This window comes from Terrapene carolina, unplaced genomic scaffold (assembly GCF_002925995.2).
Source record: "Terrapene carolina triunguis isolate 2854851 unplaced genomic scaffold, T_m_triunguis-2.0 Scaffold131, whole genome shotgun sequence".
In the NCBI taxonomy this organism is placed as follows: Eukaryota; Metazoa; Chordata; order Testudines; family Emydidae; genus Terrapene; species Terrapene triunguis.
Window position 1 is genome coordinate 38,605,994 of NW_020664482.1, and position 14,272 is coordinate 38,620,265.

At 45.4% G+C, this 14,272-nt stretch overlaps 1 protein-coding gene across 1 annotated transcript in view; it reads left to right on the top strand.

The window, feature by feature from the left end:
- MORC4 (MORC family CW-type zinc finger 4) overlaps nucleotides 1–14,272 on the top strand; it is a 35,027-nt gene that overhangs the window by 5,454 nt on the left and 15,301 nt on the right. The window contains exons 3-8 of the mRNA XM_024197922.2: nucleotides 1,870–2,002; nucleotides 5,749–5,966; nucleotides 6,664–6,811; nucleotides 11,383–11,545; nucleotides 11,849–11,977; nucleotides 14,115–14,234. Of these exons, the coding sequence (XP_024053690.2) occupies nucleotides 1,870–2,002; nucleotides 5,749–5,966; nucleotides 6,664–6,811; nucleotides 11,383–11,545; nucleotides 11,849–11,977; nucleotides 14,115–14,234 (911 nt within the window). The remainder of the gene's footprint in view (nucleotides 1–1,869; nucleotides 2,003–5,748; nucleotides 5,967–6,663; nucleotides 6,812–11,382; nucleotides 11,546–11,848; nucleotides 11,978–14,114; nucleotides 14,235–14,272) is intronic.

The following is a 14,272-nucleotide window of genomic DNA, read 5'->3' on the forward strand; positions in this document are numbered from 1 at the left end:
CAACAGCAGGAATGTAAAATTAAGAACACTGTTACATTTTGCTGTTGCTATTCGGAAGCCTATGGACAGCAGTAAAGCTGTGGTTTCATGGTGCTTGAGAAAACTCTGAGCAAGTACTGAGGACGAGGAGTCATAAGCAGGCTAGCATAGGGTAGTGCAAACCTCTCTTGTGGCATCTGGGGATTGATCTTTACATGTCCTGTGCCTCAGGTAGGCACAATTCGATGGAAGGTTCCACAATTGGATGCAGAAGGATGAAATGTTCTAGGACAGGCAACTTAAAAAAACCAAAGTGTTGGCTGTTTGAACTTGCTCAGAAATTTGGAATGTTAGAATAAATTCCAGGTGAGATGGAATAATGGCAGTCAAAGGGGCATGATCACTACTTAATCCATGATACAGTGAATATTATCATCACTTTTGTGGTGTGTGTCTACTTACATAATATAATATATATTACCGTGGTTTTGCAATGATCATACATTCTTTGACTGCCTCCTCTGACCGTCAGTCCATGTTCCTTTAGCAGTTTCCAACTGTGCAAACTTCGGAGCAGCTACAAATAGCCAGTCATCTTAATTTTTTTTTAAGCATCTTGCTGAAGTGATTCTTGCTTTCACCTCACATGCAGCATTCCCGCCACCAGTTCTGTCAAATTCTACCTGCCTGATGCTCAAGATTGGCTGTGATCAGTCCTACATGGGCTTAAGGGCTGATATTTTATGACCCTTCAGGATTACAAGAGAGCTTCCTCTTGGGACACTTCCTTTTAGCCCTGGAAGGTCTCAAGATATCAATTTTAAAATCATGATCTTTTTATGTATAGAAAAGGCACTTTTTTTTAGAAATTCACATTGACTTCCTCTAAGCCCTATATAAGTGAACTGAAGGTAACCATGGTACCTGGGTTTACAATGCAAGGGTTCCAATAACATTTTTATTTCTAAACCATTTTCAAAACAGTTCTTCTGTAATGCGCGTAGCACATACAGAATACACAAGGATGACATGTGGGGTTGATTTTATTAGCAATTGTTTGAGATGACTCGCATAACTCATTTGTGGCTTCCTCACTCATAAAAAATATGCCCCCCCACCTCATTCTGTTTAAATCTTTTTGTGTTATACAATAGTATTCCTGTATTCTCTGTATGTATAATTTATATTTACACACTCTTCTGCAGATAAGTTATTTTCTTGTGATAAGCAGTTTTGGGGAATATGGGAGAGATTAATAAGACAGGGACCTTTCAGCTTGGAAAAGAGACGACTAAGTGGGGGATATTATAGAGGTCTATAAAATCATGACTGGGGTGTAGAAAGTAAATAAGGAAGCATTATTTAGTCCTCATAACACAAGAACTAGGGGTCACCAAATGAAATTAATAGGCAGCAGGTTTAAAACAAACAAAAGGAAATATTTCTTCACACAACGAACAGTCAACCCATGGAACTCCTTGCCAGAGGATGTTGTGAAGGCCAAGACTATAACAAGGTTCAAAAAAGAACTAGATAAATTCATGGAGGATAGGTCCATCTATGGCTATTAGCCTGTGTTTGCCAGAAGCTGGGAATGGGCGACAGGGAATGGATCACTTGATGATTACCTGTTCTATTTATTCCCTCTGAAGCACCTGGCATTGGCCGCTGTCGGAAGACAGGATACTGGGCTATACGGACCTTTGATCTGACCCAGTATGGCCTTTCTTATGTTCTTATGGTACATCCTCTATCAGACATTTCCTTGTATTTGGGAGAAGAAGGGTTCAAGAATGCTTTCATTTCCAAGATCTGAGGAGATGATCTGTGTGTCAGGAATAGTTGAGGACCATGATTATGCCTAACTGGCCAGGATTTTTCCTTTCACAGACAATGCCTCAGATCCAGGTGTGACGGCTAAGCTTCTCTGCATTGATGTTGTGGAGATCAAGGGGGAGCTTTGTTTGACTTTCACAGATAATGGTGCTGGAATGACGCCTCACAAACTTCACCGTATGCTCAGGTAACAAGCTAAAAATTCACCCCAGATATGGTAAGAATTCACCCCAGATGTGGTTTTGATACCGTAGATTCAGATCTTGCAAGCAAGTGTTGTCGTTGACCCAGGGTTCTGGACTTAAAATCCTGATTCAGATGTACACAGGGCTCTCCCTGTGGTTTCTCTTCTCTTCCTTTCCCTCACACTGCAGAATTCTAAGATAACTGCTTTTAGATTTACCCTCCCACAAGCTGTTTTTTAACATACAGTGCATGGTCCGGGGACTCCTGACTTTTTACATTCAGGGCTGTTCCATACACAGGGTTCCTCATGTAATAACTGTCCCTGGCTTAGCTGAAGTAATTTGGCATGAATTAGAAGCCGTAAGGAAGAGAACATGCTTCAGTACAGTACATGGGGCAAGGAGTATTTGCTTAAAATAAACAAATCAGAAGTCCATGAAATCAGTTGGGGGGGAGGGATAGCTCAGTGGTTTGAGCATTGGCCTGCTAAACCTAGGGTTGTGAGTTCAATCCTTGAGAGGGCCATTTAGGGATATGGGGCAAAATTTGTTGGATGATTTAATTGGGGATTGGTCCTGCTTTGAGCAGGGGGTTGGACTAGATGATCTCCTGAGGTCCCTTCCAACCCTGATATTCTATGATCTCGTTTCTGAAGACTTGTAGTAATGATGAGTTGCCCATCTTGTCTCCCTTCCCTTCAGAATGTTAAAATGGCTTGTGGTTTTAGAGAACGTGACTTTTCTTTAATCTTTCATTCTGTGATGTAAGAAGATAGGCTTTCCTCATTGCCAGTTTCATGCCTTCTCATTAACAGTGGCAGAGAGAGACACGGCCTGACTCTCTACAGTGAGGAATTTCAATTCAATTTTTATTATATAACTAACTTTAAAAAATTAAAATTTGACTTGTTACTTTTTATTCTAAACCACAGAATATCAAATTTGCCTCAGTGTAACATCATCTAAAATATTTTTATCCCTAACACTCAGTAGCATTCTCTAAGAGATGACCTCTCATCCTGTCCCCTGCTAAAGGCATAAAGATCAGCTGGATGCTCTTGCAGTTGGGTCCTAGGGTAAAATTCTCAAGAGTTGGCTCTCTCAGTAGAGTCTCCACCCCTCACTCAGATCTGCCACAGCCTGAGTTCAACAAACTTTAGGGTGTGATGCAAGCCCTGCTGATCTTATTTGCTCTTGTTTAGGTTAGTTTATTCCTCTTGTGCTTTAATTGTATCTGCTGGTAGTAGTCATACTAGACGCCATGTGATCATCATCCTTTGCTGAGGGTAGAGAAGGGCATGGAATCTGTATCTTAAACACCAAAAAGATATGCCTGAGCGGCTATGGCAGTAGGTGCTATGTACATTGAAGAAGCATGTTAGAACTGGCAGTTAATTTTCCAGGAGTTTATCATAGACTAGAAAATAGTAAAAACTTGCTTCTGCATCTTCCTGTGCCCGCCTCTTCCGTTATGCCTCTGTGACTGGCAGATGCCCGGGAACATCAGCTGTCTACTCCTTCGGGGCCACACCAGTCACACATTCCCATCTTCCTGCTTAGTCTTGGTGCTCATGTCTGTTTTTCCTAGGAGCATCACCAAGCCCTCCCTCCTTTCTCTCCCTAGGCTGCAGTTCCAGTACATCTGTGGGTATTTCTCCTCACTTGGATGCTGCTGCACTATCCATTGTCCTGTTCTGCTATTTCTCCTCTCAGAACAAATGCCATGTAACCTCTAGGTTTCCATTAGACCTAATAATAATTTTGCTGTTTCCAGCAGGCCGTCTGCAAAGCAGATAGTCACTTGCGGTAGGGCGTGGTTTGGTTGTTCCTCTGCAACAATTTGTAGCTAGATAAGAAAAGGTGGAGGGCAGAGAATCTATCATTTCTTCAAATGCTGTGAACACAAAACCACAATTCTTCCGAAAAGTCAGAGGGGTTCAGGAAGTGAAAACCAGAAGCCTTAGCCCCTTCCTGCTCTGTGTGGTGAGGGAGGAAAGCAATGGATTGGTCTCTTATTTCAGGTTCTCTTGAGTTAACATGAAGTGGCTGTGAAATTGAAGTGGGGGAGGGACAGCAGGCCTCTCTAGCTGTTAAAATTCTAAGACTGAGATCATTTCACTTGGGAAGCTCATTGCAAAATTCTTCCCCAGAACTAGAGAGAGACGCTTTCCAAATCTTCTGTAGGACTAATCTAGGGTGAGCTAGAATGAGGTGTGACAAAGCCACAAAGTGACCCTCTTTCCTTCCTACATCACTTCTTCACCCTTCTTGTCATGGTGTGTGGTGGAGGGGAAGGACTGACTGTCTCATGCATGCACACCAAGAGGAAAGAATGAAAAGAGAATTGGATGGAGGGGCCCAGAGTTGCTGACACATAGATACCTATGTGAAGGACAGATAATGAGAGGAGGGAAGGGAATTTTCTGGTTATTTTTCCTTATTCTCCCCTCCCTCTCCAAAGGCAGCCACCATATCAAAGAGCCACCTTTTATTAACTCTCCTGACTGCAGACTATTAAGTGTAGAGTTATAAAAATGGGTGAATTGGACATGCAAAGCGTTAGAGGAGTAATGGAGTAGTGCTGTGGGCTTTAACAAGTACAAGGTTGGTTTTAGTACTTTGGGTCACAGTGGCTGAGTCTTGAAGATGCACTTCTTATCTAAACTGCATTGTTGCAACGTCTTGAAGTTCTTCTTCACATATCATGCTCTACTGGTGCGTTAGGCTGATCACATTGAGGTAGCATGTAATGTAATTGCAGTATCAGTGAGGCGTGGTGTTGTCAGTTTGTTGTGACCCATGAAGTAAAATATGGGCAGTCGTGACAAACCCTTTCTTGAAAATCAGGGCAGCGGGCATTGTAGATGCCTGAACCAACCTTGATTATGTATCTGATGGGAGGGGAAGCTGGACTCTCTTCAGTCTTGCCAACCCCTACTGAAGATTTTATTCCACTTGGGGAGTAAACATGCTTGTTTGTCTAATGTCTACTGTGCTGGCATAGTCTAGTGCTTAGAGCACAGTCAGACAGGGACACATGGGGTCTAATCCTGATTGTCATTAGCCTAGTGTGCAAACTATGGCAGATTGTTTCACCTCTCTGTAACTCATTTTCCCCATCTGTAAAAGGAGGATAATGAGCGCCACATTCCAGAGTTATAAGGATTAATTAATGCTAGAAGTCCTTGGGCAGAAGGCACTAAAGAAATTCTAATTAATTATAAAACTTACACTCACTGCCACATAGTGCAATAAGAAGCACCACTGTCTAATGATTAGAGCATAGGACTGGGCATCAGGAGAACAGGAGTCTAATGACAACTCTGCTACTGGTTTATTGTGTGACCTTGGGCCTCCCTGAATCTCCATTTGCAAAGTGCTTTGAGATTTTTTTGGATGGGAAATGCTGCATTAAGGCAAAGTATTATTCATTTCATAGAATCATAAGGTTGGAAGGGACCTCAGGAGGTCATTTAGTCCAACCCCCTGCTCAAAGCAGGACCAATCTCCAGACAGATTTTTGCCCCAGATCCCTAAATGGCCCCCTCAAGGATTGAACTCACAGCCCTGGGTTTAGCAGGCCAATGCTCAAACCACTGAGCTATCCCTCTCCCCACTTTGTGAGCCAGGTGACCACCATGGAGTTCCACATTTAAAATTGCTTTCCACTCCAACTATTCCTCTTCCTGCTCACCTCTGTCTATCAGACAGCTCTCCACTTGACTGACTGACTGTGTGTGATTTGCAGCTTTGGCTTCACAGACAAGGCAGTGAAGAAGAACCACCCATCCATTGGAGTGTATGGTAATGGTTTCAAGTCAGGCTCCATGCGTCTGGGAAAGGATGCCATTGTCTTCACCAAGAATGGAGGTGCACTCAGCGTGGGGCTCCTTTCGCAGACCTATTTGGAACGTGTCCATGCTCAGGCTGTTGTTGTCCCAGTGATACCATTCAACCAGCAAAACAATATCCTTCCCTGTAAGGCAAGAGTGGCTGTGTAATCTGAACCATCTGGGTGGTGAGGCAGGGGTAGGAGAAGTGTGGTACTGAGGAAGCCCATGGGTCACTGTTTCATGAGGCACCATTGTTGCATAGTGTCTTCACACAAGGAGATATATCTGGGTAGCCTCCCACAGTGTCACCTGCATGTGCTGCTACCTCCAGGTAACATCTGTGGAGGGCGTCAGCCCTATGGAGTACTAGGGCAAGGGTGGGCAAACTTTTCGGCCTGAGGGCCACATCTGGGTGGGGAAATTGCATGCAGGGCCATGAATGTAGGGCTGGGGCAGGGGGTCGGGGTGCGGGAGGGAGTGCGGAGTGTATGAGGGGGCTTAGGGCAGGGGGTTGGGGTGCAGGAGGAGGTGTGGAGTGCGCGCTGCCCTCTCCTGCGGGTACCTTCCCCGAAGCTCCCATTGGCCACGGTTCCCCGTTCCCGGCCAATGGAGGCTGGGGGGTGGGTGGGTGGGAGGGGAGGGTGTCTGAAGGCGAGGGCAGTGTGCGGAGCCCTCTGCCCCCTTCCCCCCCCCCTTCCTCCTGATGGGTGCTATGTCCATGTACATCCCCTGCCTATGCAGTAGTGTCTGAATTTGTAATGTCTCATTGGTAGTGGAGAGAGGGGAAACCAGGGGCAGTCTTTTTCTTTCTTTGACTCTGTGGCTTCTAAAGAAAATGATTGTTACGGAAGACTCTGGGCCCAGCCTCGAGGCCATCCTGAAACATACGCTCTTCAGTACTGAGGAGGAGTTGCTTGCTCAGTTTGATGCCATTCCAGGCAAAAAGGGCACACGGATCCTCATCTGGAACATCCGCAGGTACAGGGAGCCAAGGCACACAAGGAGGGATGAGTGGGAAATGATAGGTTCAGCCCTTTGTAAGGCTGAGGGGAGAAAGAGGTAATAACTCAGTAGCCTAAGGATTGAGTACAGTAACTCCTCACTTAACGTTGTAGTTATGTTCCTGAAAAATGCGACTTTATGCGAAACGATGTTAAGCTAGTCCAATTTCCCCATAAAAATTAATGTAAATGAGGGGGTTAGGTTCCAGGGAATTCTTTTTCGCCAGACAAAAGACATTATATACATAAGTTTTAAACAAACAGTTTAATATTGTACACAGCAATGAATGATTGTGAGTGTGTGGTGGAGTAAGAGGGTGGACTATTTCCCAGGGAATGCCTTGCTGCTAAATGATGACCTAGCACTTGGTTGAGCCCTCAACGGTTAATACGCTGTTGTTAATGTAGCCTCATACTCTACAAGGCAGCATGGACTGAGGCAGGAGGGAGGAAACACAATAGATGCAGGGCAGTAGCTGCAAACACTTCCCTGGATAACATGGGCTCATCATCATGTTCAAAAGCCTTATTGACTTTAATAAGGCTTTTGAACATGATGATGAGCCCATGTTATCCAGCTGGAGCGCACCAGTCCCTCCTCCTGACAGCACATCCACGACTGCACAGGTGCTGACTTTCCAAAGTGCTGGGGGGTGCATGCATGAGTGAGAGAGACATGCATTGTCCCTTTAAGTGTGCTGACCCCACTTCAAGCAACAGCTTCCATCAAGCTCCCTCCTTTCTGTCCCTGAGTCCGGTTTCCCTCCTCCACTTTGTGGAGAGGGTCTACGGAGGTGCGGGGGATGAGGGGGGAGAGAGGGGCAGGAGCAGGGGAACATCCTGATATCAGCACCCCCCTCTCCCCAGCAAGCAGGAAGCTCCCAGGAGCAGCTCCAAGGCAGAGGGCAGGGCAGGAGCAGCATGGCAGTGGGGGGAGGGACAGCTGAACTGCTGCTGGGCAGCTGCCAAGCCACATACCTTACAGGGAATTTAGGGGAACTGGGCGGGGGGGGGGGCTGCTGGCCCCCCCGGTTCTAATCACCACAAGGAGGGGCTGCTCTTCCAGAGAATCCTGCAAGCAGTGGACAAAGCAAGCAGCTGCCAAATGACTACAAGGGAGCATTGCACAACTTTAAATGAGCTTGTTCCCTAATAGTCAGCACCATAACAACAAAACAACGTTAAGTGAGGAGTTACTGTACCTAGACAGGCCCAATTTGCATCAGGGTCAAATACCCAGTTTTATGCAACTTGCTATGTTTGGGTCTTTCAAGTGTAACAATGGCAGCGCCTACTCCACAAGTTTGCTTCTTGGGTGGATCCCAGTCAGATCTTCTGGCATTTGTGACTAAATATGTTTTGTTGCTGCTCTTCCCTCCTGTTAGCCCTGCAGAGCCACCACAGCTAAGGGCTTGTCTACACTAGCAATTTACATTGCTGCAACTTTCTTGCTCAGGGGTGTGGGGAAAAAAAATCCTGAGCACAGCAAGTTTCAGCACTGTAAAGCACCAGTGTAGACAGTGCCCCAGCACTGGGAGCCATGCCCCTTGTGGAGGTGGGTTTTTTATTTTTTTAGAGTGCTGGGAGAGCTCTCTCCCAGTGTTGCGCCACGACCACACAAAGCTTTAGCATTGCCAGTGTAGATTAGCCCTAATAAGAGAGAATCTTCTGAAGTGTATTCTCCCTAGTGGGTTAGCATGGGTGTCAGTGTCACTGAGGGCCTGCAGATCTTTTATTAGAGCTTGTGGCACATGAGAAGTGAAGAACCCAGCTTGAATCTCAGAATTTTCAGGCTTGGCCCTCAGAAATACTTCATTTTATTTGTAGACTGAGCACATTTGATACAGAAGTCATTGAGATCCCAGTAATGAAACTGCACGGTACCCTCTTTAGTCACTTTTCGCAATAGAACTGCACTTTGATGACCAAGATCCTGCTTTTGGTGCGTAGCGATATAAAGGTCCTATGTGTTGCTCATTAGAGTAGGGTGCTGCCTAAGTCTCTTTGCAAAATTTCCCCTTTACCTATTATTGTGTAGTGTTCTGTGTCAGTTGTCTGTCACATGCTACCCTAAAGGTTTTCACCAAGAAAGTTGGTGGCGACTGGACATCTAACATAGTGAATGCCAGTGAAAATGAGCTAGGATCAGAGTCTAAAATAGGGAAAGAACAAGTCAAAAATTACTTAGATAAGTTAGATGTCTTCAAATCACCAGGGCCTGATGAAATGCATCCTAAAATACTTAAGGAGCTGACTGAGGACATATCTAAGCCATTAGCAATTATTTTTGAAAGGTCATGGAAGATGGGAGAGATTCCAGGCGACTGGAAAGGGACAAATATAATGCCCATCTATAAAAAGGGAAATAAGGACAACCCGGGAAATTACAGACTAGTCAGCTTAATTTCTGTACCCGGAAAGATAATGGAGTAAATAATTAAGCAATCAGTTTGTAAACACCTAGAAGATAATAAGGTGATAAATAACTGTCAGCATGGATTTGTCAAGATCAAATTGTGTCAAACCAACCTGATACCCTGTCAAAGAAAGCTAACAAGCCTTGTGGATAGGAGGAAGCGGTAGATGTTGTATATCTTGACTTTAATAAGGCTTTTGATACTGTCTCACATGACCTTCTCATAAACAAACTAGGGAAATACAACCTAGATGGAGCTACTATAAGGTGGGTGCATAACTGGTTGGAAAATCATTCCCAGAGAGTAGTTATCAGTGGTTCACAGTCATGATGGAAGGGCATAACGAGTGGGGTCCCGCAAGGATAGGTTCTGGGTCCGGTTCTGTTCAATATCTTCATCAGTGATTTCGATAATGGCATAGAGAGTACACTTATAAAGTTTGCGGACGATACCAAGCTGGGAGGGGCTGCAGGTGCTTTGGGGGATAGGATTAAAATTCAAAATTATCTGGACAAACTAGAGAAATGGTCTGAAGTAAATAGGATGAAATTAAATAAGGACAAATGCAAAGTCCTCCACTTAGGAAGGAACAATAAGTTGGACACATACAAAATGGGAAATGACTGCCTAGGAAGGAGTACTGCGGAAAGGAATCTGGGGGTCATAGTGGATCGCATGCTGAATATGAGTCAACAGTGTAATGCTGTTTCAAAAAAAGCAAACATGATTCTGGGATGTATGAGCAGGAGTGTTGTAAGCAAGACACGAAAAGTAATTCTTCTGCTCTACTCCACGCTGATTAGGCCTCAACTGAAGCATTGTGTCCAGTTCTGGGCACCACATTTCAGGAAAGATGTGGACAAATTGGAGAGAGTCCAGAGAAGAGCAACAAAAATGATGAAAGGTTTAGAAAACATGACCTATGAGGGAAGATTGAAAAAACTGGGTTTGTTTAGTCTGGAAAAGAGAAGACTAAGAGGGGACATAACAGTTTTCAAGTACATAAAAGGTTGTTACAAGGAGGAGGGAGAAGAATTGTTCTTCTTAACTTCTGAAGATAGAACAAGAAGCCATGGGCTTAAATTGCAGCAAGGGCGGTTTAGGTTGGACATTAGGAAAAACTTCCTAACTGTCAGAATGGTTAAGCACTGGAATAATTTGTCTAGGGAGATTGCAGAATCTCCATAATTGGGGATTTTTAAGAGTAGGTTGGACAAACACCTGTCAGGGATGGTCTAGATAATACTTAGTCCTGCCTTGAATTGCAAGGGACTGGACTAGATGACTTCTCGAGGTCCCTTCCAGTTCTATGATTCAGGGAGGGGGCATGGTGGGGCCAGGCCAGCCCACCATGGGGTGGCGGGGACGGAGCACCACACAGCCCCGCTTCTCCCCCAGCTCTGCTCTGGCCCAGCCACCGGCCCCTGACCACTCCCAGCCCCACCCCCAGCTTTGGCCCCGTCCGGGGCACTACTCCCAGCCCTGCCACTGGCTCCGTTCCTGGCCCACCCAGAGGGGGGGCAAGTGGGGCAATTTGCCCCGGGCCCCACAGGGGCCCCCACGAGAGTTTTCAGGGGCCCCCATGAGAGTTTTCGGTAGGTCTTCAGTGCCGCCGAACATACCCGGAGCAAGTGAAGGACCCGCTGCCAAAGTCCCGGAGCTTCTTCTGCTCCGGGTCTTCGGCGGCAATTCGGCGGCGAGGGCTTCTTCCGCTCCGGGTCTTCGGCCTCAATTCGGCGGCGAGGGCTCCTTCCGCTCCGGATCTTTGGCGACGGGTCCTTCACTTGCTCTGGGACCTGCCGCCGAAGTGCCCCGAAGACCTGGAGCGGAAGGACCCCCGCCGCCGAAGACCCCAGGCCCCCTGAATCCTCTGGGCGGCCCTGCCACCCTGGCCCCCAGCTGTGGCCCCTTTACCCCGTCTGCATTCTCCCCCCTCACTGGGAGCTGCAGCCCCGCTCCCGGCCCTGGCTAGCAGGAGACGGGGCGCGGATACGGTTAAGGGGAGGGGGGGGCACAACCTTGAAAAGTTTGGGGACCACTGCTGTATAGCTTGACTGCTATAAAGTTGTTCTATTGCTGATACAGAGTGGCTGGATAGGATGTCCTGATTTTTGTTTATCATGTTTTTCAGAAATAAAGATGGGAAGCCTGAATTGGACTTTGATACAGACCAGTATGACATTCGGATATCAGACTTCAGCACGGAGGAATCAGAGAATGCTGGGAGGAAGGTTCCTCCTCGCCTTGAGAAGGTTCAAGAGTCCTCTGCACCAGAAACCGAGTACTCCTTACGGGTGAGTTAGGGATGCTGGAGTTACACCAAAGGAGTAGATTGGTCCTTGCCCTGTGTCTGTCCTAGGTAAACAGTGTGAGCTAAGAGTCTGTGTTGATGTTAGACATGCCAGGGCCCCTCAGTGTAGCACTTCCCATGGAATTAAAAGCTGTGGAATCCAAGCTGTGTTTGCCTGGAAAGGACTCAGCTACTTGGCTATACGGGACTGATTGTGTTGTCAAATGACTTCACTTTTTTCCATAAAGGTCTCCAGTGAAGTCTGTGTCCATAATACCTCTTTTCTTGCCCTGTCTCCTGCCCCCAGGCATACTGCAGTATCTTGTACCTGAAGCCCCGCATGCAGATTGTTCTGCGACAGAAGAAAGTGAAGACTCAGCTGATCTCCAAGAGCTTGGCTAATATTGAATATGATGTGTACAGACCTACCTCCACGGTATCCTTATAGCTGCCTCTAACCTTTCCTGCCTCCTGGTGACTTCTTTGCATCCAGGGTAGCACACAATGAGGATCACTTGTTTCCCAATTGAAATTAACTCCTCCTTTATACTCAAAGCTGGATTGGGTGGCCTGGAGCAGCAGGGTGGAGAAGCCGAGGTTTGAAATGAACTTGGAGACTGACTTTTCTTCTCCTGCCCTCCCTTTACCCCCATAGAGGCTAGATCCCAACCTGAATAGTTCAAGAAAGAGCCTTGAAAACTGTTTGTTGGAGAAGGAAAGGGTATGTCAACTTACTGGATGGAAGCCCTTGCATGTTTTAAGTCTGAGTGAGGGTCCAGATGAGTGGAAGGAATCTTCATGCTTCAGTAGTCCTGGCAACTGAATTCCAATACCAAGCTTATCTGATGTTATCAGCACAAACCTATTTAAACCTATTTAAAGCTATAAACATCTTTAAAAATATATAGGGAAGAATCCTCAGTATAAACCAGGGCCTGATTTCTATGTACAAGACCAGAACTTGTGTATGATAAAAGGGAAACCTTGCTCCATGCTCCCCTCTTTAACCCATTTATCAGCATTCAGTTGCTAGCTTTATTTTTCCTGACTGAATGGAAAGCTTGAGATCTGTGTTCATTTCATTCATTTTTTTTTTTTGCCTGTTAGCTGTATGAATACACGATTTTTCTTTACTCTTTGTGTGCGTTTTGAGAACACACTGACTGAAGAAGAGAGACATGATTCCAAGTCAAGGCAAAGCACAAAGCGAGCTGTGCTTACCTAGATGTCTATTAAAATATCCCTGAAACAGAATGTGCCTTACATTTAATATTAAATAAATGACATTTTGTAAAAATCTACCCTCCCCCTAAACACACTTAAAAAGTGGTTCTGCTCTGAAAAGTGACTCTGTAAAATGGTATCCTGGGATTCCACCTGTCTCAATTTCCACATCAAATGTGAAAAGAATAAAAAGATGGAGTTGTTTTTAACTTCCAGCCCTGCATACTCAGCCAGGGATCAGAGACTCAGCATGGGTCCTTTCTTGTTTGTGCATCCTGCTCACTATTAAAGATTTTACAGATTTAGATCCTGCCTTTGGTGACACTCGAGCATAAGTATGCCTAAATGGAGTTTAGTAAGCGATGACAATGAACAAGAAGGAATGGACTTTGGCTTGTTCTCTCACAACTTTGTTGGTTCTGCAGAGCCAGCATGCGTAAAATGTAATATATCCCTGATGCTGAAGAATAAAAATTGTTAGAATACACTTAAGGTAACCCCAGAAGGTGACACACAATGAAAATATACCATCTTCACATATATTCCGTAAATGTGGGAGCCCTCTTAAAGGGATAGGCCAACCAGAAGGATACTTCTGGTGTAACAAGATTGTTCTTTATAAATAGCTTCTATTTTTTTAAATCTAGTAGCAGAATTTCTTCCCCAGAACTGAAACTAAGTGAAGTGGGTGTCTGCTGAATTTCCTCTACCTTTGTGGGCCTTGATGTCTTCATTTCATTATTTCTTGAGGTTTCTTTGGTCTTGTTTACAAAGCCAAAACAACCAAATTTAATCACGTTTTTAGTCATTTGCTGGCCCGTCTGGGTTATAACTCAGTTTGATCGTGGTTCTTTGGTCAGAACTTAACTGCTTTATAACAAAATTAATATTGTAGCCTTTTTAGAGACCTAGGGTAAAACATGTTATTTTAACCTATCTGTAACAGTCTTGTTCTGTCCAGACTGGCTGTGTTAAACTGTTGGAACTCAGATGGGCTACAGTTATGCTTATCCACCTTTTTTGGCTGTGTATGCTGGGCCTTTCTCATTCTACAAAGGCCAATGCTCAGCTCTGCCCTCCTGCTAAAGAGGCAAAGGTGTTGCTGTAGTCTAAACAGCACAATATCTGCATCACACAACCTACATCATGAGGTTGAGACATTGAAAACTTGTGGGATTTACCTCTCTTTGGAGACACTTCACCTTCTGCTGTTCTCCATCAGTGGCCCCTTTCACACACCCCCGCCACCCCCAACCACAGACACAATGGCCTTCCCACAAAACACCATTCATTTCTTTCTTCCTCCTTGGAGCTTGCTGTTTTTTCTCCTTTGACGAGTTTTCTCTCAGAACAAGAGGGTGAAGATCACCTTTGGGTTCAATTGCAAGAACAATAGCCACTTTGGGATCATGATGTACCACAACAACCGACTCATCAAGTCCTACGAGAAAGTGGGCTGCCAAATGAAGGTGAGTGATCAGTGCTTCCCCTCTGCTCTCAAGAATGG